This window comes from Henningerozyma blattae, chromosome 8 (assembly GCF_000315915.1).
Source record: "Henningerozyma blattae CBS 6284 chromosome 8, complete genome".
NCBI classification, from domain to species: domain Eukaryota; kingdom Fungi; phylum Ascomycota; class Saccharomycetes; order Saccharomycetales; family Saccharomycetaceae; genus Henningerozyma; species Henningerozyma blattae.
This window is the reverse complement of record NC_020192.1, coordinates 406,886-433,915: the sequence shown is the minus strand read 5'-3', so window position 1 is coordinate 433,915 and position 27,030 is coordinate 406,886. Positions and strand designations below refer to the sequence as shown.

Below are 27,030 nucleotides of genomic sequence, written 5' to 3'. Positions count from 1 at the left end.
AACCTGTAAATTACATAGATAAACCATTCTTTTTGGAATACTTACAATTATATCAATGTATTACTTGATTAAAAATCATATAGAAAATGAAGAAAAAAAACAATATATATATATATTTATATATGTGTAAAAATAAAACAAACCATATATAGTATACAGTATGATATGATATGACATGACATGACATGATATGAAATGATATAAGATATGATATGGTGAAATCGTTCCACACAAATTATATTATGATATGTAGTGTTACGGTATATGAGCGTGAAAATGAAAAAAAACACAGAAAGATATGCAGAATTTTTTGTTCTTTCTGGTTATGCAATATCATCCAATTATTTTATATTGTTCATAAGATTGAACAGTGGACTAAGTAGATCTCATTATTACTATTTTTTTTAATCATTAGAAATCTCATCAGAGTATCAGAATAATGGAAAAAATCATTTTTTTATTTGTTGTGGATGATCAATATTGTTCGTAAAATTGTTATTAATATCTGTTTGATGAATTATTATAGGACGAATTTTGGTTGAATGCCCCATGAGAATGATTGTTCATTCGAGTTTCACGATGGTCTTCATCATCTTCAAATAAAATAGCATCATGGTTTGTTTCAGCGAATACGTTATCTGCGTCAATAGCAGTAGTAGAACTTGAGTAATTGTTAAACTTGGGAGAGTTTTTATTTACAAAAGATTGAACATTATTATTAGAATAGTTTGTATTTTCTGAGTCATTTTGATAATTACTACTCGAGTTATTAGAAATCTTGTGGAAACTGCTATTCCCATTATTGAAACTTGATCTTGGTGGTATATTAAAACTTGATCGTCTTGATTTAAATGAAGAAGGATTACCATTGCTACTATTATAACTTGGGCTATAATAACTGTTATAATTTGGGTAATTCCCGTAATTTAAAGTGTCATTAGTAATTGATAGAGTAGTATCTCCAGTAGAAGGCCTTCTATGATGCGGTGGAACATATACACCAGGTCTAAATTTATAATCAGAATTTCTTCTACGATCAAAGGCTGATGGATTATTAGTTGCGTTATTATTTTGTAAAATATTTAATTGTGCCGAATTAGAATTACTAGGTTCTTCAACAAATGCTTCGTTAAATAATGATGTACTTGCTAATGGCGCATGTGAAGTAGCTGGTGATTTTAAAAGATCTGGCAATTGTCCTTCATTAGACAACTCAGCAATATGTAAAGTTGGTAGGGGACCTTTTTTAGAATTTGCGGTAGCTGTATTATTATTATTACTATTATCATTTGTATTGGTATTAGACACTATTGAAGCAGATGCTGTGACTGGAGAAATGGGATGATGAGTAGATTGATTTAATGATAAATTGTTCATGCCATGAATATAATCAAAATCGTTCTCTTCCAGTGTAAATAATTCTTCATCCATTTCAGGTTGATCCATTACATTAATTGAATTACCACTAATATTATCACTATTTGACGATTTATTTGAATTAGTTGATTTACGAGAATTTGAATTTGAATTTTGGGAATTACGAGTTAAAATGTCATGATCGTTTGGAGAAATAGAATTCAAGTTATCATTATAGGAATTATTATTATTATTATTCGTATTATTCGTATTATTCGTATTACTCGTATTATTCGTATTATTATTATTATTATTATGATATGAGCTATCACGGTTATTATTATGTTGATGAGAATTATAAGTACCAGTAGCTAAAACTTCTGACATACTTGGATAATTATTTGTTGATAAAGGACTATGTGCTCTTAAATTTGGAGGGACATATTTTTTTGAATTACGTTGAGGTACTGAGGAAGGATTATTTAAATAATTTGGAGATAAATGCTTACTACTATTGGAATTATAACTAGTACTTGCGTTAATATTATTCGAATTATTGTTGAAAGCATTATTACTCAAGGGAACACTTGGCCTTCTATTATGTAAAGATGAAAAAGCAGATTGCTTGTTATTCCAACTCTTACTATGTGTATTTTGATAATAATCATTTGGTTGTAAGTGCTTATTAGTTTGGTGTGGTTGTTTTGTCTTAAATATACCTTCCATATATTTATTATAAACACTTGGAGGAGTGAAAAAATCTCTTGTATTAAAATTGAAATCCTCATTTTTCGATTTATTATTATTATATTCATGGAAATAATTATTGATATGAGTATTTGGTGTTGGAATACCTAATGGTTTTCTTGAATTTTTAATAATTTTTGGTTTACCATTATCATAATAATTATTATTGTTATTATAATAGTTATTATTATTATTATTATTATTATTATTATTATTATTATTATTATTATTATTATGATTATTATTATTATTATAGTTATTATGATTATGATTATAATAATTATTATAATTTATTGAAATACCTTTAGTAGTCGAATTTCCATAATTTTTATAATTATTTTCTTGGTTATTATGTGAATGTTTAAAGTTTTTATGACGATTTTTATTATGTTTATTATAATATTTGTTTGGATATTTATTGTAAGAATTTAGATTAGTATGATAGTTTGTTGCTGTATAATGAGTAGTGGAATTTGGAGTTGGAACATGATTATGCTTTGGAACTTTATATTTTGGTAAAGATTTAGCTCTTTCATTGATATGATGGTTATTTGAAGTAGTTTGATTTGCATTAGTGGTTGTATTATCAGTAGTTGTATTACCTTGTTCATTTGAATGAGTATTAGATGAAGTAGGCGTTGGTAAAGAGATTGGATTATTTAATTTGGAGTTTAACTTCGAAGTTTGATTATTTAGCAATTTATTCCTTTGTAATATTGAAGATGGTTGTGGAGCTGAAGAACTAGGCATTGGCTCCATCTTTTGCATGACATTCAAATAATCATCGGTATCATTATCATCGGTAGTAACCATTGTTGATGATGTTGGAGAGATTGATCTTGAATTTGGTTCTTCATTGTAAAACTCATCATCTAAAGTATAAGCAGATAAGTTTTGTAACTCTAATTTCATTTTGCTTAAATTTCTATTTGATGGATCGATAGTCAAACTATAACGTAAAACTTGGAAGAAATCATAACTCATTGTAGAAAATACATCAAATAAAGCCTCTCTATTGGCTGCAAAATAACAAAAGGATCTGTCAGTCTGATTTGCTACTTTGAAAGGATTTTTAGCGAATACTATATTTAAAAATACAATCCCCATTGCCCAAAGGTCTACTTTAGCACACTCATAAGGTTCTTTTCTTTCTTGTAAATCCAAATTTGTTTCAAATAACTCTGGTGACATATATCTTTCACTTCCGACTGATCTATCCATAGAAGTAATATTTGTCGTAGCCAACCCCCAATCTGTCAATTTGATCTGCCAATTGATCCCAGTAATTAAGATATTTTCAGGCTTAATATCTCTATGGAAAATATTTTTTGAATGAACGAATTCGATAGCATCAATGATTTGAGAAATGATATTAGTAATATCTTTAGTCTTGTGCGATAAAATGTCATCTTTGATAGCTTCATATAAATCACCACCTGTACAATATTCCATAATGATATAAGAATCAAAGAAATCTAACAGTTGAACAATGTTGTTATGTTTACCTATCTTAGTTTGAATATCTACTTCATACATGGCTTCTAATCCGATATTATTTGATAATTTGGATTTGACATTTGGAGAAATATTCATGATAACATCTTTCCTTTTAACCATTTGATCTCTTTTCTCTAAACTGGAGTCTGTCGATCTACAATCCTCTTTCTTGTCTCTCTCATTGGAACGGCAGTCATATTCTTGTGAATCGTAATCTGAGCCATCATCATCATCATCTTCCAATTTGAAGATATATTTGACAGCAACCAATTTTTTTTCTTTAATATCCTTGGCTAACGAGACATACCCGTAAGACCCTTCACTGATATCATCTAGTTTTTGATACCTATTATTCAAAATCCCACCTTCTTTGTACAGTTCATAATCTAGAGACATCGGTAATGATCTATCTGCAAGTTTCTCTTATCTTAAGCTTCTGGTTTTTCCTTTTGAAATGAAGGATTTCTTTTTAAAAAAATGAATGGAAATGCAAAATTTTTATTTTTATTTTTATTTTTCTTTATAGTATTATTATTATGATTGATATTATTCTTATTATAATTACTATTATTACTTTTTTTCTTTTTATTAATGGTAGGCAGTACAGTATAGAATGTCGTTAGTATAAAACGAAAAGAGCGGGAGGATAGATTCTAGAGGGATCGTAATGGGGATTACTAGTAATGATGGAAGTATAAATGATGCTTATTAGTAATAGAGTAAAGGGTTTTATCTATAAAGTCTCATATACAGGAAAATTCAACAGTTCTTTTTTAAAGAGGAGGAAAATATGATATAGAGAAATGAGTAAAGAAATGAAAATGCTCGGATAAGCTAGCGCGCGCGAGATGGGAAAATTAAATGGAAAATGGAAAATGGAAAATGAAAAATGAAAAAAAAATATATATATATATGAGAATTAGGAAAAAAAAAACTAATAATAAAAAATAATAATACGAAAAATGAATTAGTAGTTGAAATAATAGATGGGTTCAATCAGTCAGTATATGATGAGAAATAATGAGATGTAACGAAAAATGTGTCTTATAACCCCTAAAAATTCTTATACGATTGTAGTAGCAGTGTATAAAGTTTGTAACGATTATTTGTAGAGAGTGTATATCTTATATCGAATATTTCCGTATAACTTTCAATATTGGCATAACAAATAAAGTGCGGTAGGATATAACTGAAAATTGTAAACTTAAATTACTGGTGAACGACAAAACAAAACAATGGAAGGTATGATGATATAGATCTGGGTTTTTGAAAAAACAACAACAATCAAATCTATAAATTATATATATATCTATCTATATATAAATATTAATTGGCAGTAGTTGTTCGTTTAGAGAGTTCACTACTTGTACCTTTTAAATTGCCAAGACAAAATCATCAAGATTAGTACGAAAAAATACTGAGTAAGTACAAATATAAAACAAAGGTAAATCCTATGAAATATGTATAGATAAATTTAGAAATAATAATTTATTGAGGAAATAGACTAAATTGATTATTTAGCGAGAAAAAAAAGAAAAAAAAGTAAAACTTCGGGTTCGAACCCCTGAGAAATTGGAAAAAAATGCGGGGGAGTCATGGTTACCCGGTATGATATTTTTTCGTGCCGTCTTTTTCGCGTTTTACGTTTTAGGGTTCACTTTTTTTTCTACTTTTTGTTTGCGTTTTCGCTTTCTGAATTTCATGTTTTAAATCATGTTTCAGATTCCTTGGAATCTGAAACATGAAACACAGGTTTTTTTACGAATTTAGACGAAGTTCATATTCCGTAATTGTTTCCGTGTTTGGACAACCTCATCGGGTTTGTTTCGGTTAAATATCTTGGAAATATGATATTATCAATAAGATCTATTATCATCATATGTGAAAAGAAATTTGTATCATATAGTAACAAGAATAAGATATAATAGCAACCCAGTTTTCATTGATAAAAACAAAGTGGGCTTATATTATGCTTCAGCTTCGTTTTGTTAGATTCGATGGGTTGATTCGTTGGAACACGTTTTATAATACATTTAATAAACAAGCTCAATTTGTTAGAACATACTCTAATACTTTAGAAAAATCTACAGAGTTAGATATTGTAGAATCAAAACCAACTTCTAATATCACATTAAGAGATTATCAACAACATGCAATAGATTCATGTTTAGACTCTATTTCTAACGGTACCAATCGAATAGCTGTTTCCTTAGCTACAGGTGGTGGAAAGACTGTTATATTTTCCAATTTGATTCATCAAATAAATAATAATTCTTCAAACTCACAATTTTTTAAGGCATTAATTCTAGTTCATAGAAGAGAATTGGCTTTACAAGCTTTAAGACATTTGAAAAAAACATTACCCGAAAAAAGCATTCAATTAGAATTAGGTAAATACATTTGTAATCCACAAGAAGCTGATATTGTCATTGCCTCTATTCAATCATTAACTAGACGATTGGATAAATATAGTCCCACCATAGACACAATCCCATCAAGAGATAATTTTGATCTAATTATTATTGATGAAGCTCATCATTCAGTAGCTGATTCTTATTTAAAGATATTAAACTATTTAAACCCTTTGAAATTAATTCCCATCATTGGGTTTAGTGCCACTTTTGAAAGAATGGATAAAAAGGGTCTTTCATTAAATTTCGATAAAGTCGTTTATCATAAAGGATTATTAGAAATGATAGATGATAATTGGTTATGTGACGTCAAATACACCTCTGTTAATATTGATCAATTACAATTAAATTCAATAGAGACTAATTCATCTACTGACCAAGATTTTAACGTCGAACAATTATCCAAGATTATTAATACGCCACAAATCAATCAAATCATTTTAAAGACTTATAAATTTAAACAAAAATCTCATGATTTGAAATCCACCTTGATCTTCGCCACAGATATTAATCATGTATTAGAATTACATAAATTGTTTCAAAATAACGATTTCATCTCTAATTATGTCACTGGTAAGACTCCCTTGCAATTAAGAGATTCCATCATTCAAGATTTCAAACAAGGTAAAATCAATATCCTGATCAATTGTGGCATTTTCACAGAAGGTACAGATATCCCAAATATTGATAGTATATTATTATGTAGACCAACCAAATCAAGGTCATTATTAGTTCAAATGATTGGAAGAGGATTAAGATTACATACAAATAAAGACTTCTGTCATATAATTGATTTCATTAATACATCAAACGTAGGGGTTATTTCTTTACCATTATTAGTTGGTATAAATGTCGACACTGAATATTTAAGTAATCAATTGGATGATGTTACTTTAAATGAATTGAAAACAATTAAAGAAAATTATGAATTACAAAAATTGGAACAATCCTTACAGTTAGAAAAAATTAATCAACTAGAAAATGGAAGAATTAATACTTTTATTGAAAATACAGATGCATTTAATTTGACTTTAGTTGATTATGAATCATTGAGAGATTTCTCAAATAATAGCAAATCTTCAGATAATTCGAACTTAGAAGATGAATATATTGTTAAATCAAGTTTACCTTGGGTTAAATTTCAAAAAAATGGCTGGGGACTATCATTAGGTAAGACTCACCACTTAAGAATATATAAAGATTTGAAATCAAAAGAATATGAATTGAAAATGTATAATGATTTGCAATCCTTTTTAGATGAAAGAGATATATATTATTCTACTAAAGTTAAATTCCAGGCAAGATCCATTAAGCGTTCAACAAACTTAATTGAGTTGATTCAAAAAGTAAGTCAAATTATAGAAAATTTATCAAAAGTGAAAGATAAATATAATGACTCCATTATTATAAGAAGAAATTTGACAAAATTTGCACAATGGAGATTTTGTGATGCTTCTTTAAAACAAAAAAGCTTTATCCAATATAAATTAATTAAAGTTTTTAATTCAAAACAAAATAAAAATTACAACTTAACGATTGATGACATAAAGAGTTATATAAAAGAACTCAAGAAAGGTGATGCTTCAAATATTATATTTGCAACCTCATTAGCTCCTATATTTCCCATTACTTCTTTATTATCTGCGATAGCCTATAAGAAAAGATACAAGAATAAATTGTAATCACTCAAGAACTCGATTATTTATAAAAGTTGTTCAAATATATGCTTGCTTATAGAAAAAAAAAGAAGGATGGTACGGTTTTTTGTTTCAAAAATGTATGCACAAGCAAAACATGTATTTTTAAGTGTAGAAAAATTCCTGCATTCATCAAATGATTATTCATTTATCCAAATGTTACTACTCTATTGGTGACAGGCAATATCACTTATGAAGAAATACACTTTAATGAAATATGCTAGGAAAAAACTTTATCTTTAATTATATATCTTTTTATTTTCCAGAAAGACTATTGGTTATCATTTCCGAATAGTCATAGGAACACAACAGATACTTCGTAATTACATTAAAGTCAAACAGATAATTAAAATTGTAAAGTATTCATCCCATTTATGCTACATTTTATGTTTTATGTTTTATAGTTTTTATGCTATTATTTTTTTTCCCCTTATTGCTTGATTTTTTTTTTCTGTGATGCTTATTTTTTTGTCACAAATTTTCCTTAGCTTATTTGTAATGCACAGACCTAGCCGGACAGCTTGACTTTTTACTAATACCTGGAAATTTATTTATAGATCCATTCTTTACAGTAATATATTATAATCTCATTACCTTACTATAAAAAAGAAAAGTATATATAAGCATATATATCAAGTTGGAATCAATAGTATTAATAACACTTTTATTAATCATTAATTAATGCACTAAATTATTTATTGTCGCTATATATTGGAACCAGTAATAATATTATCCAGTTGAAATTCTAATGAAGTTGTGACTTAAAATTTATCAATATTTTTTGAAAATAATATCAATGAAATTTGAACAAGATATTAGATTTTCCCCAAAGTTAATATTCTTGTGTTATACCATTTTGTCTTGTCTAAAATGAAAATAACAATAATTTATTGTCATTTAAAAGATTGAGATAAACATTTCCCTTTTATCATTTCACATGAATACCATATAGAGTAAATTTAACTCTTATGAGCATCTTTATATCTTATCTTCAAATTAACTTCGATTGAACGGTTTTTACGCGCACCTTTAAATTTGAAACATTTTTGAAACACAATAATTAAGAAAACAATACTATATTTTGCTCATTCTAAAGTCGCTTTTTCTTTAAAGCTATATTTATTGCTTCTAAATGTAATTCTCTACTGTTCGAAACACACTACTCTGTTTTATTTTATTTTATTTTATATATATATATGTATATTTTTGGCATATTCAAGCTTCTTTCAAGGTTATGCAATTAAAAATACTTCCTATAATGACAGATGCTTGAAGAAAATGAACATGGAAATGTTAATTTCATAAGAAAAAAATTAAATGGAACATTCATACAAGAAAATTAGTTGAACTATGTATGATCTTTGAAAACTTCAATTTGATATACAAGATTACACCATTTTAGAAAAATTACAGAGATACAATAAATCTATCAAAAGCCAACGATGGCATCTTTTTTCATTCTATTATCTATATTTATCACGACCATCAATTAACGATGGCAGTACTGTATGTTTAATTAAGTCTGAACAAAGAACCTTAATTATTAAGGCTTATACTATATGTATGCTTTCCAATAGGTCGTCCAATCACGTTTATTTATCTATGATTGTTTTCAATTATTAACTTTTTTTTTACCAAGTTGAGGCTTTTATTTTACCTAATCGGCTCTGTTTATTATTTTTATTATTATTATTTAATTTTTTTTTTTTTGGCTATTTTTAATCATTTGAAGCGAAAGGGAATTCTAATAAATTTATTGTTTAAAGTGATTTGCCTACAACCATTATACCCAACAATAAAAAGGAAATCAGTCTCAGTACATCTCAATCGATTGTTTATATAATTACTCAACAATGGTAGAAATCACTCATAACAAAGGTTTCAATAGAAAATATCTGCCTGCAAGTCTATTCTTTTCTTTTGTTGATTGCTTAGGTTTCGGTAGTACAAGAACCATGACCTGTACATGTATATCGATCTGTCTTGTACAACTCACCAAATACAATCCATATAATAACGCATACTAATAACAACAATGGCCAGAAATGGAAATGAGATCATCTACCAGCATTTAACCACTATATGCTCCGGTTTATGCACACAAAAAGATAGCATGTTACAAAATATTACCCCTGTAGATATCTCATAGTAGGTACCCCTGACGTTCTACGGTTAAGATCTTATAGGATGACGAAAGTTAACACTACACTACACTAACTCGAAGAGATTAGCTTAACCGGAGAAAACTGTATATCAATTAATTAAGGTTCAAAATTAAAGCTTATTCTTCTGCAACCTGGTTATCGGAGGATAATAACTCTGGCTTGTACGAAAGTAGTTATATATTCCGACCCACACCCGCTCATCAGTCTTATGTTACCTATTCCTTTACAGTCTTATGAACCTAGAATTATTTAAACACGTCCAACGCCGTTACATTCTACAGTACAACTTTTACCAAGATTGTAATTATTTTGATTGTTCCTAACAACCTGTGTCTGTGTCTAGTATTTGCTTGAAACCTTTTAATCTGAAGCCAACGTGTCTATTTGGTCTTATCGGCTTATTATGCCACGTCCTATTCTGGTACAATGTTGACACCTCTATCGATGACATAAAAATGAATAATGAAGCTTTTTTTGCAGCACTTTAGTAGGACTCCTGGAAAGTTCAATGCTTGACATAGCTCGAATGCTATTAACGTTTTAATATTAGTGAGGGCAATCTCAATACTGCGAATATCTCCTATTTGTATATTGCCTTCTATAGATATAACCAAATTCGTCCTATATTGATGTGCCTATATTGATGTACTATTCTAGGAAGTTACGCCAGCTGTTATTCCGGAGAAATTCTTATTAACATTGTATACAAGAGAAAGAGGCTAATATCAAGAAATTAGGTGTTCCACAATGCATGTGTGATTCATGCAGAAAGGCATAGTATTGCTGGGTAATTTTAGCAGCAGCTAAACGAAGTTGAACTTCATAACTCTGATTCCTTACACCAGTAGCCCAGTAAGCACAGATCAGATCTTTAGATTATCACATCGAAAAGTTGTACCCAAGATTATCTCTGACGTGATATAGCCTAAATAGAACCTAAGAATGTCGGTAGAATGTTAGGTAGATAAGTGGCGTGTAATTTATCACGAATGCCTTTTACCAATTTATTTTTATTGTTCTTGTCCTTGGCCTGCCTGCCAACATCTGAATGCTGTTTCCCCGGGAACCATTCTATAATAGGTACCTCTGCCGAATTATCGAGCACTTCCGGAAAGTTTGCTGTCCTGGCCAGATGCTAGATTAGGAATAATAGCTAGATTAGGAATAATGGCTAGATTATTTTTGCGGTTGTTATCAGTTTTCTTATTCGTTGCCAATATCATCGCTTTTTATTACAGAGTGTTGTTATTAGATAATTTGGTTATTCTTTGTTGGTATATTTTTTTATATGTCAGGAGAAATCGAAAACACTTTATATTGGGGGAAAAAGGTCATATATGGACCTAGTTGAAAGTTTCATCGACAATCGAGTAGTGAATTTCCATTTTTCATCAGATTTGAAACAATTTCGGCATCACCGAAATTGTTTTAAGAAAATTTCTTACATTCTCGGCGAACGTCATTATTATCAATCTGGAAAGAACCTCTGTTATGATTCTATTATTTTTTTGTTGTAACCTACTATTAAAGTTTTCCTAGAAACCTTTTTTATTTTTGGTAGGAATCCCAAGATCTTCAAGGATCCACGATTAAAATCCTCTTATTTTGGAAATAACAACCTGTCGAGATTTATTATATTCTAAGTGCCAGTGATTTTTTTTTTAATATACACTTACGTTTCTTCTCAGAAAAAGTGGCAAAGCAGAACACTTTTTTTTCAAAAAAAAATAGTAATTAATTAATTTAGTTAACCTAGAAAGAAACGAAAAGGCCAACATCATCGATTTCACATTCTTTGTACTGTAACTCATTACGCTTCATCTAAAGTAATTGATAATTATTATTTCAAAATAAGATCTAAAATTATATTGTAAGAAAATAACTTTTAATATTCCGTTATTTTATTCTTATTTTGCTTATTTCTCTATTTTTACCTTCAAACTATCTTAGTCTTTAGATTAGCCGTTATTATTTTATTGTTTTTTATTGTTCTATTTTATTAAACTTGTAAACAGAGGGATTAATTGAATATTGCTATTGTAACAGGTATCTATTATTCAATTTCTCTTCTTTCATTTTAATTTTTATTTTTTTTCATTAGAAATACTTTCCTCGTTTTTATTGAACAATCTGATACCCAAATTATATCATTCTTTTCATACGCTAGACTTTCCTTTTAATTAAGAACACCTATCAACATACAAATTAAAGTGTCTAATTTATTCGTTAAGCAGGCCTATAGGAAAGTAAAAATTAAATCCAAGCAAAAAATTAGAGGATTTGGTAACAAATTTGACACAAAATATAGGCATTCGATAGTTGCCAGTGCTAGAGATATGTCTTTTAGTTCAATAAATCCCTTAAAAATATATATCTCCATCAGCCCCCTTTTCTACTAATTTGTATACTACTTCCCCAAGTACCGTGGACAGACCGGTAATTCCTTCATCTACTATAGCTGCACTTTCAGATACAATTATTTTCAATACCTCAACTACCATAAATAGTAGTAAAGTTTCACCCTCTTCATCTCCTTCTAAGACTAAATTTATTCGAAACTATAACCTTAAGCGTGCTTCAAATAATTTTAACTTTTCAGCCAATTATAATTGTTACGATAATAGAATTAATTTTAACATTATACCTTAGTAAGAGTAGTAGTTTCGTATATAACTTTTACGAAGACCTTAATTAAAAAAAAAAAAGAATCAATAATTAAATCAAGATATAGAAATAATTTGAAATTATGAATTACGGTAAAAATGTTATTGATGTTACTGGAAGAAATCCATTTATTAGCGATGTTAAAACATTAAACCAAAATAACAAACCTGGTATAATACTGACCTGATAACAACAATACAGCTGTTATTAGCAATAATAATGGAAATTATTTGGATGATAGCACAAATCTCTACCATTTTTAATAATTTGAATAATATTGGTGGAACTATATCTTGCAAAGACTATAACACTATCAATACTATCAAGAAAAGTTTAAATTCCATAGATAATTTAAGATTTTTTTTACATACAGCGTCAGTAAATTGGAAAAAAAATCAATTAATCCGTCGATACTACTTAAATGATGATCAAGGATTCATATCATGTATTTATTGGAAAGGTATTTATTATATAACGGGTACTGATTTGGTAAAATGTTGTATGTATAGAATGCAAATTTTTGGTAGAAATATTATTCAAAAAAAAAAATTTGAAGAAGGAATATTTTCTGATCTAAGATCATTAAAGATCGGGGTGGATGCTACTTTAGAACAACCTCGATCTGAATTTTTAAATTTTTTATTTAAAAATACGTGTTTAAAGACTCAAAAGAAGCAAAAAGTATTCTATTGGTTTGCAGTGTTACATGATAAATTGTTTTCTGACGCACTTGAAAGGGATTTGAAAAGAGAAAATTTAAATCAACTTGCCACCACAGAAGCAGTAAACGAGCCTGCATTATCTTTTAAGTTTGATAATTCTTTAAATCTTACATTTAATGATCAATTAAATTATTTTGAAATTTATTTAAGAAGATTAGCCTCTTCTATAATATTAGATACTATTGTCAAGCCAAATGATAATGATAATACTAATACTAATCAAAATAATGGACCTAGCACGTCTGGAATTCATTATCCATTAATTGGAGATATATTCGATTCCGGTGTGGAAACTTATATGGATAAAGATTTTTATTCTAATTATATTAATAGTAATAATTCTCGTAGTATTTCATCATTTGGATACGTAAACACAAGTAACGCCACTACTATTCTTTCTGCAGGTACTACGAATTCGGAAATACCGACTAATGTGTATAAGACATCAGTTGCAAATAAGATAGTATCTAATTTGCCGTATACCACCCAATTCTATAATACTCAAGTGCCTGTTCCTCATCAAATAAATAAGACCAATATTGAGAGGGATATGAAAGAAGCATCAAGTATGCAGTATTGTGTAACACAATTTGAACAATCTGCTAGCATCATTTCACAACACAATATGCATTGTATGAAAAAATGGGTTTCTAGAGATGCTCAATCAAATATATCGATGAAAAATATTCCTCAAGAGAATTATCCAGATGAATTCGATTCACAATCTAATACACCTATAAGTGACTTTAATTCATCACTCATATCGCCGCCACCACCACCGGCCTCTCATACTAATTATAACGAAAGGAAAAATCATTACTCCCCAATAAACGGAGAACATCCATATCCAGATCATTTACCGATCCAAAATTATAACAATCATTCTTCACCTCATTTAATTCAGTCACAATTGCTTGGAAGTCAAGTTTCAGAAACTTTAAATTCATCTTCACCTATCTCAGCTACATGGCTCTATTCAAACCCAGTCTCTTCCATTGAACACCCTACTTCAACCTGTCACCTCCAAAATTCATCGAATAATTTGTCACATTCATCGATTTATTCTCAGCATTTTTCGAATGCAAATTCAATTCATCATACAACACCACAAGCCAATTCACACATCTATAATCCACATTATTATCCACAAATAAATCATTCCACAACTGAAATGACTCATCACCAGTCGGCTCGTTCCCCAACAACAGCTTCTAGCCTAAATCCGATCGATGATCATATGTACAGCACCCCACCATGGTTGCTGATACCATCGGAAGCCATGCAGCCGGAGACACCATACCCTAAGAAACCTTCTTCCTCCACCTCGCCTGACTCTTCAAGCAAGAGCAACGATCATACGTCAAACGACATGGACATTACTACGTAAGGCATTTATCAGTATATTTATATTTCAAGAACTGATACCAGCCTGAAACTAACAAATAACATTTTACTAAACACACTTTGCAAGACACTTCAAACACGTAAACGCATAAACACTTCAAACACTTCCCAAAATATTTCTCAAAACATTTCAAGCACATGATTAAGATAGTTTAAATCATCTATTCTGGCTCTTATCATATTAAATCGAAAACTTTCCGTATATACTATTAAGTACACATATATATTTAGTTATTTTTATTTTTTTTCTTTCATTGGATCCCGTTGATAATCGAACACGCATTTCTCTAGAACATGGTTTTTACGGATGGTAATTATTACCGTATTATCCAAGATCTAAGTTCTTCATTGGAAGTTTTTTTTGGCTTACGTTTTAGTATACGTTTTTCTTTTGTCTTTTGTGTCTTCATTCTGTTGGCATTCTTTTTGTGACACTTTTAAACGGTATGTTTTTAAAATTTCGCATATTTCATTTACCCTGCCCATCGATTCTTCGTTTCATGAAAATCATAATTTATGCGTTCTGAGAATTTAGTTAACTCTATAAACATAGAATTTATTATTTTCCTAATGGAAAAATCAAAAGAACATAAAAGAAGGCAAGAATTTTCCTCCTCAAAAAATTGGATTAGTCTATTGTAAGCTTTGGAATTCTGGGTAGGTTTAGTTTGCCGAGTATAAGAATCAAGCTAGAGAAGTAAGATAAGCATTCTAAAATAGAAGGACGACAGCAGGCCTGTGGAGTAATTATTTTACCATCTAATTGATTGTTTTTTGTTGTTTTTTATCCGTTGTTTAATTAATAATATAACATCCTTTGATTTTTCACTTCGTTCACTTATATATTAATACAGTTATTGATACAATTTTTTTTTTTTTGGAATTTTTGTTACTATTTGTTTTCTATTCTTCCTTTGCTGTGCTTAACACCTTTCTCTTTACGTATAACCAGAATAATAATAAATTTTTTTTCTACTGATTTACGTTTCAACAAAGTAAAAACTACAAAGAGCAAAATAAAATAAAGCCAAATAAGATAAAAGCATTATTTTTCCAGTACTAATTCGTTCCTTGTTTCGTTTATCTTTTCAGGATAATATAATTAAAACGGCAAAAGAAAAAAATCAACCTACAAGCATCAATATTTTTAGAACTCAACTAGACCTTAATTCTTATTGTTGTTTGCTTCTGGCTTTTTCTTTCTTTCTTTCTTTCTTTCTTTCTTTCTTTCCTTTTTTTTCATTAATTTGCAGGTACAAATGATGTCTAACAATTCAATCCCTTCAACTAATACTAAGTCCAATGCTTTATCTTCAATGGTGAATCCAAACCAAATGAACCATTATTTAGGTGGATCAAATTCTACTATTATGAAGAACAATAATGGTAATCCATTACCATCTTCGATGAATAGAAGTTCCAATCCTTCAGTTAATAAAACTACTCAGTTATATATGGGTGATTTGGATCCAATGTGGGATGAGTCAACTATTAAGCAAATTTGGAATTCATTAGGAGAAAATAATATTGTCGTTAAAATTATTACAAACAGTAATATGACTTCAATGGGTAGAAATAATCCAGGTTATTGTTTTATTGAGTTTTCAAATTATAATAATGCATCTAATGCTCTATTGAAAAATGGATTAGTTATACCTGGTTATAATTCAAAAGTCTTGAAACTTAATTGGGCTTCCATGCATACAAGATCAAATGGTAATACTAATTGTACCGCTAATAATAATACCTCCTCCAATAATTCTACTAACAATGATTTTTCAGTCTTTGTCGGTGATCTAGCACCAAATGTCACTGAGGCTCAATTATTTGATTTATTTATAAACAGATATTCTTCAACTATTCATGCAAAGATTGTCTACGACCAAATGACCAACGTTTCAAAAGGTTATGGGTTTGTTAGATTTAATAATAGTGCTGATCAACAGAGATCTCTGAATGAAATGCAAGGTGTATTTTTAAATGGTAGATCCATTAGAGTTAGTAATACCGGTCATAATCAGAATAGATCAAACAATAATACTAATAACTCTTTGAATGATCCACAGCATAATAGATCAAGAAGTAATTATAATAATACTATCAATAATAATAATTCAAATACTAATAATTATTCTAATATGACTAGATCAGAATCCTTAAATTTTCAAAATAGAGATTTGAATGTATCATCCTCTAATACTAGTAACAGTATTTCTCAATTTTCTTATCCTGTTCCTCAGCAACCTGCTTTAAACCAATTTACTGATCCAAATAATACTACTGTATTCATTGGTGGATTGTCATCTTTAGTATCAGAGGGTGAATTACGTTCATATTTCCAGCCGTTTGGTACGATCGTTTATGTTAAAATTCCTGTTGGTAAAGGTTGTGGCTTTGTTCAATATGTTGATAGAAGTGCAGCTGAAACTGCTATTTCAAAAATGCAAGGTTTTCCAATCGGAAATTCAAGAATTAGATTATCTTGGGGTAGATTTGCCAAGCAATCAGCCCAAGTTGAACATCAACAATACCATCACCAACAACAATATCAACAACAACAGCAACAGCAACAGCATCAACAACAACAACAACAACAGCAACAGTCTAATTCTCAACAACATACTCAACCACAACATTTAATAGGACAAAATCAATCACAACATCAAGCTCATGAACCTTTACTTAATCGTGCTTTACAGTATCAACAACAGCAACCAATGATCATAAATCCAACTTATGGTTACATTAATAACTCAACAGCAATTACTTCATTACAAAATAATGTTTTTGGTGGACCATCTGTAAATCAAACTTACTCTATGTCGTTTGCCAACTTAAGTAAAGGTGTTAATACTACTTCTACAAGCGATTTATCACAAGATTCGAGTCTTTTATTACCAGGTTATCAAAATTTAAATTTTTCGACGGTTCCCCAACCAACTGGTTCTAATTTAGATGATTTGTCAAGATTTAAATATTCCCCACCAGAAGAAAATCAGCATTTTCAATATAATTTGATGCAATCTCAGGGTCAAACTTCCATGTTACAGCAACAATTACAACAGCAAGCTCAACAGCAAGCTCAACAAGCTCAACAACAAAGCTTGCAACAATCCCAACAACAGCTGCCACAGCTGCATCAAACAATTTCTAATCAAAACACCAATCAAAACACTTCAAACCAACCACAATTATCGGTTCAAGATAATAATCTTTTTGTCAAAAATAATGAGGCTGCTTTAGATCGTTTAGAAAAGGGAAGTAACGCATTTATTTTTGCTTAAGTTGTGGCGTATTTTTGTCACATTCACCTTTCATTTTTTCATTTTTCTTAATAATAAAGATTAGAGTTTTGATTTATATTTCAATTTTGTGCTTCCATTTTTCGTGCCTTTTCCATACTATAAATTATTATTCTGTTCATTTTACTATTTTTTTTCTTGTTTTGTTTCCCACCTTACTTCACTTTTTTTGTTTTCCCTCTAATCTAACTATTTCCCATTTTTATTGTTTTGTAATAATTTCATTTCTCAAAAAATACATGGAAATTTTATGGCTTAATATTTTATAATTTCTACTTCCACTGTTTTGCGATGTTCTGTGTATGCTTCTATTTTTCTAAAGTTAACATTTTCGGTTGTTTTTTTTTATTATTTTTTTCTCTTCATTTCTACACCACACTATTTTACCAAATTATATTTTCAATATTAGAACCCTTTTTTTACTCTTAATTCTCTTTTCTTTTTATTTTTTTTAAAATTAAAATGAGAATACAATATATTATTTTAGTGATTCGCTTACTTCATGATATGTCTTTTTTTTTAGCTTTTCTAAGGAGGAAAACTGCAAATTACTACGAAACTTTGTTTCCAATTCTTTATTATTTGTCGTTGAATATTCCTCCTTTGATACCCTTTGTTTTACTTTTTTTCGCACATTTTTGTTTTCTGAGAGTTTGTTATACACCAACCTACTACCAATTGTTTTTTATCATCCCGATTTCGTTTTTTTTTTCATCTGGTTACTTATTTACTTCATTCGATTTTCTTTATTATCTATTGATTTTTTTTTAGAGATGATATTATTACAACCATCAACATTATAATTAGGTAGTTTTGCTTTTTGAAGTACTGAGTATTATACTTCTTTTTTTTCACCTTCACTTTCCATTTATTTTATCACTTTCATATTATTGTACCTTTACCATAATTTTTTTTACATTTATTATTTGTCATAATTTCGTATAACTTCAAATAAGCTATATTTTAATTTTCTGTCTTTTTTCCTTCTTTTATTGTCCATTTTGTATTTATTCTTTTTTTTCTATAAAACCATATATTGATATATATATATTTATATATTACCAATTTTCTATCTATCTTTTTGTTTTATTGTCTAATATAAAAAGTTCTACAAATTTATAACCGCTCATGCAAATTTTAAGGTATTTTTCAATCTTCTAGTTTCGGAATAACTAATTGCGAAAAATTTTTTGAAAGAAAAATTGATGAGATGAGATAAATTTTATATTTATATAAATTATATTATATAACAATGATTAGTGATCGATAGAAAAAAAGACAGTAGAGCTTTTAAAGAAACTCAACTTACTCTCTAATCGCAAAATATCCAATAGCAAATATCGGGCGTATTCATTTCTAACTGTGTAAACTTCAATACAATTAACTAATTTATTTTACTACTATGTCATCTAAAGAAATAAAAATTAGCAACAAACTTAAAAGACAAGAATTGTTTGCTGAGATAAAACATCAAAAAAATAAAGAGCGTCATGTTATGAGAAGTCAAAGGGCCAAAGAGGAAAGAGAAAATCCAGAATTAAAAGAAAAAAGATTGAAAGAGAATGTACCAAATACAATTGATTCTATGAGAACTTATGATGAAACTATTAATCAAGAAATTGAAGGGGATGAAGATGATTTAATGAAATATTTTAATGATAGTAAGGAACCTCCAAAGATTCTCTTAACTACAAATGTTAATGCTAGAAAAATTGCTTATGAATTTGCCAATGTCTTAATTGAAATTTTACCAAATGTGACTTTTGTTAAGAGGAAATTTGGTTTCACTATGAAAGAAATTTCAGATATTGCTAATAAAAGACATTTTACTGACATTGTTATCATTAATGAAGATAAGAAAAAAGTTACTGGTTTAACTTTCATGCATTTACCTGAAGGTCCAAGTTTCTATTTCAAAGTTAGTTCTTATGTTGAGGTTAAAAAAATTGTTGGCCATGGTAGACCAACTAGCCATGTTCCAGAGTTAATTCTGAATAACTTCCAAACACGATTAGGTAAGACTGTTGGTAGACTATTTCAATCTATTTTCCCACAAAATCCTGATTTTGAAGGGAGACAAGTAATCACATTGCATAACCAGAGAGATTATATCTTCTTTAGAAGACATCGTTATTTATTTAAGAATGAGGAAAAGGTTGGATTACAAGAGTTGGGCCCTCAATTTACTCTAAAACTAAGAAGATTACAGAGAGGTATCAAGGAAGAAACTGAATGGGAACATAAGCCTGAAATGGACAAAGAAAAGAAGAAATTCTATTTATAATTATCCATCTATCTTTATATTCCACTCATTTGCAAAATATAATTCTCACCATACGCATTTCATTAATAACACTATATATCCTATTATATCGAATCTCATTGTATACTATACGAAAAATCCTGGTTAAGGTAAATTAATATTTACTCAAATGTATTTTTTTTATATCTTTTGTTAATCGCTTCTTTTTTATTTAATATATTTTAATATTGCAATAAAAACTGAAATGTAAGTATTAAAAATAAAATATTATATCGGTATAAGAAGTCAATTAATAAAAAAAATTATGTAATTACCTTAGTAAATGAGTATTTTCAGTAGGTTCAATATTATCATCAGAATCTGATGAAAAATCTTCCTCCAAATCCTCACTTTCATCATCTTCGGTTTCTTTTAATATTTCAGCATAATTCAAAATATGTTCCCAATCAGGAAACATCACATAATATGCTTCGATAAATCCAATTGCAAACATACCACATCCAATACTTATCCAAAGACCATATAGTTTTAAATCAAATCCCCAGCCTAAAACCAACGACAATGGGATGGCAAATAAATAATATGCTACTAAATTAACAATACTTCCCAAAGCTTGCATACCTTGACCTCTTAAGCATGACCCGGCAACCGCGTTTAATGCATCAAAGTTTTGAACAATCCCCACTAAAGGTAAAACTTTTATTATTAAAGCCTTAACTTCCTCATCTTTGGTAAAAATTCCTGCAATGAAATCACGACCTAATATTAAAAAAAAACAATTAAAAAGACCAGCAAATAAAGAATATAATAAACCAACTCTTCCAGATATGTTGGCAGAGTTAGGTTTTTTTGCACCGACAAAATTTGCAATTCTTGTTGAAGTTGATATACCAATTGCAAATGGAACCATATATAATAGCGCAGCGGTGGTTGACATTGCTGATTGTGCTGCTAGATAACTTACACCAAAATATGAACTAAACAACGTTAGTAATTCATATGATAATTCTTCAGCTTCAAGCATTATAATGCCAGATAGAGCTAAATGCCATAAATCTTTCCAATGGGTTAAGGCCTTTTTTGAAAAGCCACCCCAGCATTTCTTACCATTTACGAATATGGTATATAATAATAGTAAGATAAACATCATCCAAAAATTGATCACTACTGCTACAGCAGCCCCTAAAAACCCAATACCGATGTTTTTATTCCATACTAGTGTATAACTTAAAATAACATTTGTTGGAGCACAAATAGCTAAAACATAAATACCCGCATCAAAAATACCTTGGCATTGTAAAAATCGTTTTAAATTTTCAAATAAAATATATGCTGGAGCACCTAGTATTAAGACTCTTAAGAATTTAGAAGTTAGAGCAATTAGTTCTTTTTCAGGAACTACAATTGATAAACATGTTTCAGAATACCACCAAAAAAATCCAAAGGGGATATAAATAACGAATGATAGCAAGATACATCTTTGTAAATGAATTCCAACACTATAAAATCTTCCAGCACCATACGCTTGAGGACATAGTGTATCCAAACTAGTTGCTATACCTGCAAAAATGGCTAAAGTGATGTTGGATGTCATTGACGCAAGAGAAACAGCTGCCAATTCAGTTTTACCAATATGTCCCACAGTTAAAGAACAGACCATTGGAAAGATTTGTTCTAATAAAAATGTAAAAATTAAAGGAAAAGAGTAGCTTGCAATAATTTTTGACTCTTTCTCAAAAGTTGTTTCTCTTTCATAATCTGCTGCATGTACAGCGTCTCTTGATTCGAAAACAGTGGTAATCGATCCTCTGGCACTTATAGATGCAAATGATGGCCGTCTCTTTCTATGAGGCATATGTTCCCCTTGAATAGCTGAATTCGAGGTTGAACCATAAGTTTCTGGAATTTGCATGCGAAGTCTATGCATAAATTCATTATAATCCATTTGTTCATCATCATTACCAAGAGGAGCAATGCCAGTGAACTCTGTTGGCTCATCTTCTATATCTGAAGCATAAGCAGAGGAATATTTCCTTTCATGTTCTTGTAGGATCCAATCAACCTCTGGTGGAGAAAGTTCATGAGTTTCAGATACTCTAGATGGTAAGGACACAGTTCTACTAAGCTCACCTGCAACAGCTTCATCTGCATCATAGACATACTCATCATTCTCAACGATATCATCAATATAAGGATTTGAAGTATGAATACTACTACCAAAGTCATCGCCAAGTGAAAAAAAACTTCTTTGATCAGCAGTTCTTCTTCTTTTATTTCTATATTTTCGTACCAAAGGATTTTTCTTATTTGGAAAGTAAAACCCCACAGAGATTCTTCTATGTGTGTTGGCAATACCCATACCATTGGTTCTAAGAGTTGGATGAACTTCAGATAAAGTTCTTGCCAAAAATTCAGCCATTTTTCTGCTAGATTTGTAATATACTTATATGGAAATTTAGTAGTCACGAAAATAGGTTTACCAAAACGTAAGGCAATAGCGATCGTATTATAAGTTGATAATAATTTTCTTATATTGTCCCTTAAACTTTTTAGAACAATAGTTGTGTTAGTTAAGAAGACTATTAATAGAAATCGGTTCTTGTAAAAGTATTTCAACGGTGGTAATTGACCCTTTAGCCTTAAATGGAAAAAAAGCCTGCAAAAGTAAAATAAAGTCACAAATAGCAACCAGATTAAAGGTAATAGTATTGATTGTTAATAGATGTTTAATGAAATCAAAGAGAAAACTGAGTCATTAGATATAAGATTCTTCATTAGTTGTTTGGTTTTAAAATTCTTTTTCATTATAATAATTTGTTTTATCATTTTTTTTGCTTCAATTAATTACCGGAGTTTTGTAAAAAGAATTTGGGGAGTGAAAAATTTATGCTAATAATACTATATAAAAATAAGAAAGATGAAATAACTAGTCTATATATAGTTAATGAAGTGGAATGATATATTAAAATTTAAAACAGGCCTATAATTAAACACTATATAGCTGATAATATTAATGCATGGTGAAATTCTGGAATGTAGATTTTTTTTGCGCGAACTTAACCGGCTTATTAATTGAGTATATTGTGCACCCATTTTTTTAACGTATTATGATTTTTTTAGTGGTATTCTGAAACATGTTTATCAATTGTAGTTCCTAAAAAAGAACTAACTGCTCTAACTTCTAAATTCTTAAGAGTCTTAACGTATTATTAAATTCAATGGGTCTAACAAGTTATCGTGTTTATGAAGCAAAAGTAATAAATGTTAACGAAGAGTATTAAGTATTATCTTATTACTGATAGAGTCTATCGACTAGAGACTTTATAATATATTTTGATATTCATTAATAAGAGCAAACCCAGTACAATAATCATGATTTCTTCTTTTTTGTATTTTCCATTTCTGCTTTACAATCGGGACAATACCATGTACCTTTTGGAGGCTCTTTAAGATTAACACAGCCATAATGAAACCATTCGTATTTACAATTTGGACCGTCACATGCAACCATTTCCCCAAAAGAGAATCGTTGACAGAAGCAATAAAGATTTTTATCTTCATCTTCATTGCTGTTATTATTACTGTTACTTGTTCCATTATCAAATAAATTATCTTTATAGTCATCTAGATCAAGGGTAGAATCACGAGTGGAAAGATTACTAATATTATTACTGTTAGCACCATTAACATTGGCATTTGTATTATTGGCATTAGTATTAGATATTGTCTTTCTCTTTTTGTGTGTCGTTACTGTTGAATTAGTAGGCGCATTGTTGCTAACTGTAGTAGTAATTGTTGTAGAAGTTTCTGAAATTTGTGATGTTTGGTTCTCACGATTGGTTTGTCTTGAGGCTGGACGAGCAGGTTGATTTTTCCTTCTAGTACTTGATGTGATTGTAGTTGAATTGGTTGCCTTTCTTTTCTTCTCATTCGTTGAAGCATTACCTGCTATACTACTTATAGATCCTTCCCTAGACAATTCAGTAGCACTTTCACTGTCTTCTTCCATGGCAGCTAATACACCGTCAGCCTCTAAGATTTCCATTTGTCTTTGTAAATTTCTCAACTTCTTTGTAATTGTAAATAATGCGGTGTTTGCCATTAAACATTTTTCTTGTTGTATTTTATTGCAATTTTCCAAGTCTTTAAATATAAATTCATTAATTTCATCTTCATTGGGATTTTTCATTAATGAACCATTTTGTTTTATAAACTTAAATAGTTGATTTTCCTTTTTGATCCATTTTTTTCTTTTTTCAAATATTTTTATATCTGAATTACCAATTTCTTTAAGATAATAATCGAATTCTGCCTGAAGATTGGAGATATCTTGTAATGTTTGATCCAATAAGGCACTTGGATCCATACTTCCTGAAGTAATCATTTTTAGTTTAAAAAAAGTTTATTTCCTAGTACAGGCAGTATATTGTGAATGGTTGTGTTATTAGAGATTTTATATGAAATATTCTTGAAATCAATAATTTTAATGTTTTTACTAATGTCTTTTTTTTATCCTTTATTTTTATTATACATGATAAAATAAATATAGACAAGAAAAAAAATCTATGGAGAATGATTTGTTCAATGCGGCGCTACCACTTTAGTGAGAATGTAAGTAAGCAACGGACTTAAATTTAATTATTTTTCAAAATAGTTCAGAAAATACATATTATTACTATATGGAATGTCTGTATAATTATATTAGCTTAAAGAAGTATGGTACATGTTTGTAGTGCAATGAATGTAGATGGAAATGAATAATAAGAAAAAAAAAGATTTTTTAAAAGACGTCTGGTAATTTCTCAACAACATAAGAATGGCCACCAACACTCATTAAAGGAATACCTGGAATCTTTCTGACTCTTTGTTTCAAACCCGCATCATTAGTGGCAACAATATAACATTTATGTTGTAAGACTCTGTTTACTATACAATCATCCGCATAAGTACCCCTATGTGAACAGCTTAATCTTTTTATTCTAGGATCTCTTGCTAGTTTTAAAGCAATTCTAAATTTTGGACCCAATTTCTCTAATTCAGCAACAACACAATCAGTTATAAGTGGGTTACATTTGGCTAATAAACAATCCATCATTCCTCTAACAATATCAATCTTTTTTTGAATAGAAAAATTGATAAAATTGGTATCGATTAAGACTTGATATGGGGGTTTAATAGCTTCGTTATATTGGAAGAAAAGAGCACTTGAAACTTGTGGAATATTTCTTGTTAACTCTGGATCTTCTTTTACACTTTGTTTTTCTCGATTACTCTTCATTCTTTGATCCTTTTTAGTATTTATAGTACGCTTCATTAAAGCAAACTTTCTAGTCTTCTTAGCTTTACCCATTATGTATGTGATATATTGTAGATGATTTTCTAATCTATGATCAATGATGGAACTGACTATCTAAGTAAAATAAAAGCCTCACTTCTTATTAAGTTTGTCTTATATAGAACTTTTATGTAAAAATCATATAAAATATATAAAATTTAAGCGATGAGCTATTTTTCAACGGACATTAAAAATTGTGAAAATTTTCTTCGGATTTATACATAATAAAGAAATAATGAAAATAAACCTTACAAACTGCAAAAAGTGTTTATTCAATTTTAAGCATCTAAATTATTCTAATTTAATTTCAAATTTTAAAATATTCTAAGTATTTTTATCCATATTACCTAGTTAATATTTCGAAATAAAACTTTATTACATCACGTGATATAGATCCGGTCATCAAAAAACGTCACAGACAGGATTCGAACCTGCGCAGGTAAAACCCAATGCCTTATTGCAACTTTTAATAGATAGCAGGGCATCGCCTTAACCACTCGGCCACTGGGACATCTCTTGTTGAATTCTGTTGTAAAACCATCTAAATGCCGTCGCCTTTCACGTAATACTTACAAGAAATCAGTACAAGAGAAGCCTCAAGAGAGGGCAGATCAGCTGACCACAGCTGAGAAACAACGATTCAGCAGGCGTGGAATATCAACTGTAACCACTGAATCTGCACCCACTTCTAGTCCATCTCGGACACCTATTAGTAAGAATGACACCCTGGTTTCAATGAGTGTACCGCATCTGGTAACTATGCACTCAGAACTGTCCAGCTCTAAAGAAGTATATAAGGAGCATGTATAGATCAATATACTATTATATACTATATAGAGAAGGACTAAGGGGAGATACAATAATCTTGTGTAATACAACCTGTAACTACTGGTCTCAGTACCATCCGAACTCTGAAACACCATCCTTGTCCTGTCAGTCTCGTATTACAACAAATTCTGTTATAGATATATGCTAAACAATAAAAAGTAATGTTCTCAAGTTTAGGCTTTAAGCAAACGATCACGTAATCCGATGACTACGAGTCATACAATCTTACAGTCGTGCGCTCACGCAATTATATGACTATAAGTCGTAATATCATGCAATTGTTCGATTGCTTGACAAGTTAATAAACTAATATTTAGGATAAATAGGGCTATTTGAAAACGTATTAATAGGGCTAATTATCCATCAAGAATTCATAAGTTTATAGTTCGTTCATACTAATTTTATAGTTATAAGAAGAACAAGTTATTATTTAAGTACAAGTGGTACTCTAGCTTTTAGTGTAAAAGTCGAATAACTCAAGAATAATTCAGGGTTGTGTAAACCCTAAGCCCTTATAGTATTATTAGTATCGTCCCGAGACGATTACAACAAATTCTTGAAGGGGAAGTGTTTTTAAAAACGTTATTATATCTAATGCTCGAAATATCAAGATGGCAACTATATATCTATAGGAGATGA

The 27,030-nt window shown here is 29.5% G+C and overlaps 8 protein-coding genes and 1 non-coding gene across 9 annotated transcripts; 4 read left to right on the top strand and 5 right to left on the bottom strand.

The window, feature by feature from the left end:
* Positions 1 to 498: 498 nt before the first annotated feature.
* Positions 499 to 3,996, bottom strand: KSP1 (putative serine/threonine protein kinase KSP1; the record flags this gene model as incomplete). The annotated part of the gene is made up of 1 exon (XM_004181940.1): positions 499 to 3,996. The coding sequence occupies one exon, from the start codon at positions 3,994 to 3,996 to the stop codon at positions 499 to 501; it is 3,498 nt and encodes a 1,165-aa protein (XP_004181988.1).
* Positions 3,997 to 5,569: 1,573 nt separating this feature from the next.
* On the top strand, positions 5,570 to 7,693 carry IRC3 (double-stranded DNA-dependent ATPase; the record flags this gene model as incomplete). Its single annotated transcript, XM_004181939.1, has 1 exon — positions 5,570 to 7,693. One exon carries the CDS (start codon positions 5,570 to 5,572, stop codon positions 7,691 to 7,693), a length of 2,124 nt encoding a protein of 707 aa, XP_004181987.1.
* Positions 7,694 to 12,756: 5,063 nt separating this feature from the next.
* TBLA0H01800 (STE domain-containing protein) lies at positions 12,757 to 14,646 on the top strand (the record flags this gene model as incomplete). The annotated part of the gene is made up of 1 exon (XM_004181938.1): positions 12,757 to 14,646. The coding sequence occupies one exon, from the start codon at positions 12,757 to 12,759 to the stop codon at positions 14,644 to 14,646; it is 1,890 nt and encodes a 629-aa protein (XP_004181986.1).
* A 1,276-nt stretch (positions 14,647 to 15,922) lies between these two features.
* On the top strand, positions 15,923 to 17,947 carry TBLA0H01790 (uncharacterized protein; the record flags this gene model as incomplete). The annotated part of the gene is made up of 1 exon (XM_004181937.1): positions 15,923 to 17,947. The coding sequence occupies one exon, from the start codon at positions 15,923 to 15,925 to the stop codon at positions 17,945 to 17,947; it is 2,025 nt and encodes a 674-aa protein (XP_004181985.1).
* A 1,420-nt stretch (positions 17,948 to 19,367) lies between these two features.
* RPF1 (rRNA-binding ribosome biosynthesis protein RPF1) lies at positions 19,368 to 20,249 on the top strand (the record flags this gene model as incomplete). Its single annotated transcript, XM_004181936.1, has 1 exon — positions 19,368 to 20,249. One exon carries the CDS (start codon positions 19,368 to 19,370, stop codon positions 20,247 to 20,249), a length of 882 nt encoding a protein of 293 aa, XP_004181984.1.
* Positions 20,250 to 20,538: 289 nt separating this feature from the next.
* TBLA0H01770 (uncharacterized protein) lies at positions 20,539 to 22,647 on the bottom strand (the record flags this gene model as incomplete). Its single annotated transcript, XM_004181935.1, has 1 exon — positions 20,539 to 22,647. One exon carries the CDS (start codon positions 22,645 to 22,647, stop codon positions 20,539 to 20,541), a length of 2,109 nt encoding a protein of 702 aa, XP_004181983.1.
* A 951-nt stretch (positions 22,648 to 23,598) lies between these two features.
* On the bottom strand, positions 23,599 to 24,612 carry TBLA0H01760 (uncharacterized protein; the record flags this gene model as incomplete). Its single annotated transcript, XM_004181934.1, has 1 exon — positions 23,599 to 24,612. The coding sequence occupies one exon, from the start codon at positions 24,610 to 24,612 to the stop codon at positions 23,599 to 23,601; it is 1,014 nt and encodes a 337-aa protein (XP_004181982.1).
* Positions 24,613 to 25,008: 396 nt separating this feature from the next.
* Positions 25,009 to 25,578, bottom strand: FCF1 (rRNA-processing protein FCF1; the record flags this gene model as incomplete). Its single annotated transcript, XM_004181933.1, has 1 exon — positions 25,009 to 25,578. The coding sequence occupies one exon, from the start codon at positions 25,576 to 25,578 to the stop codon at positions 25,009 to 25,011; it is 570 nt and encodes a 189-aa protein (XP_004181981.1).
* Positions 25,579 to 25,973: 395 nt separating this feature from the next.
* TBLA0Htrna24S lies at positions 25,974 to 26,074 on the bottom strand. Its single transcript is given in 2 exon segments — positions 25,974 to 26,019; positions 26,037 to 26,074. It is a non-coding gene; the product is annotated as a tRNA-Ser (tRNA).
* Between the last annotated feature and the right edge of the window lie 956 nt (positions 26,075 to 27,030).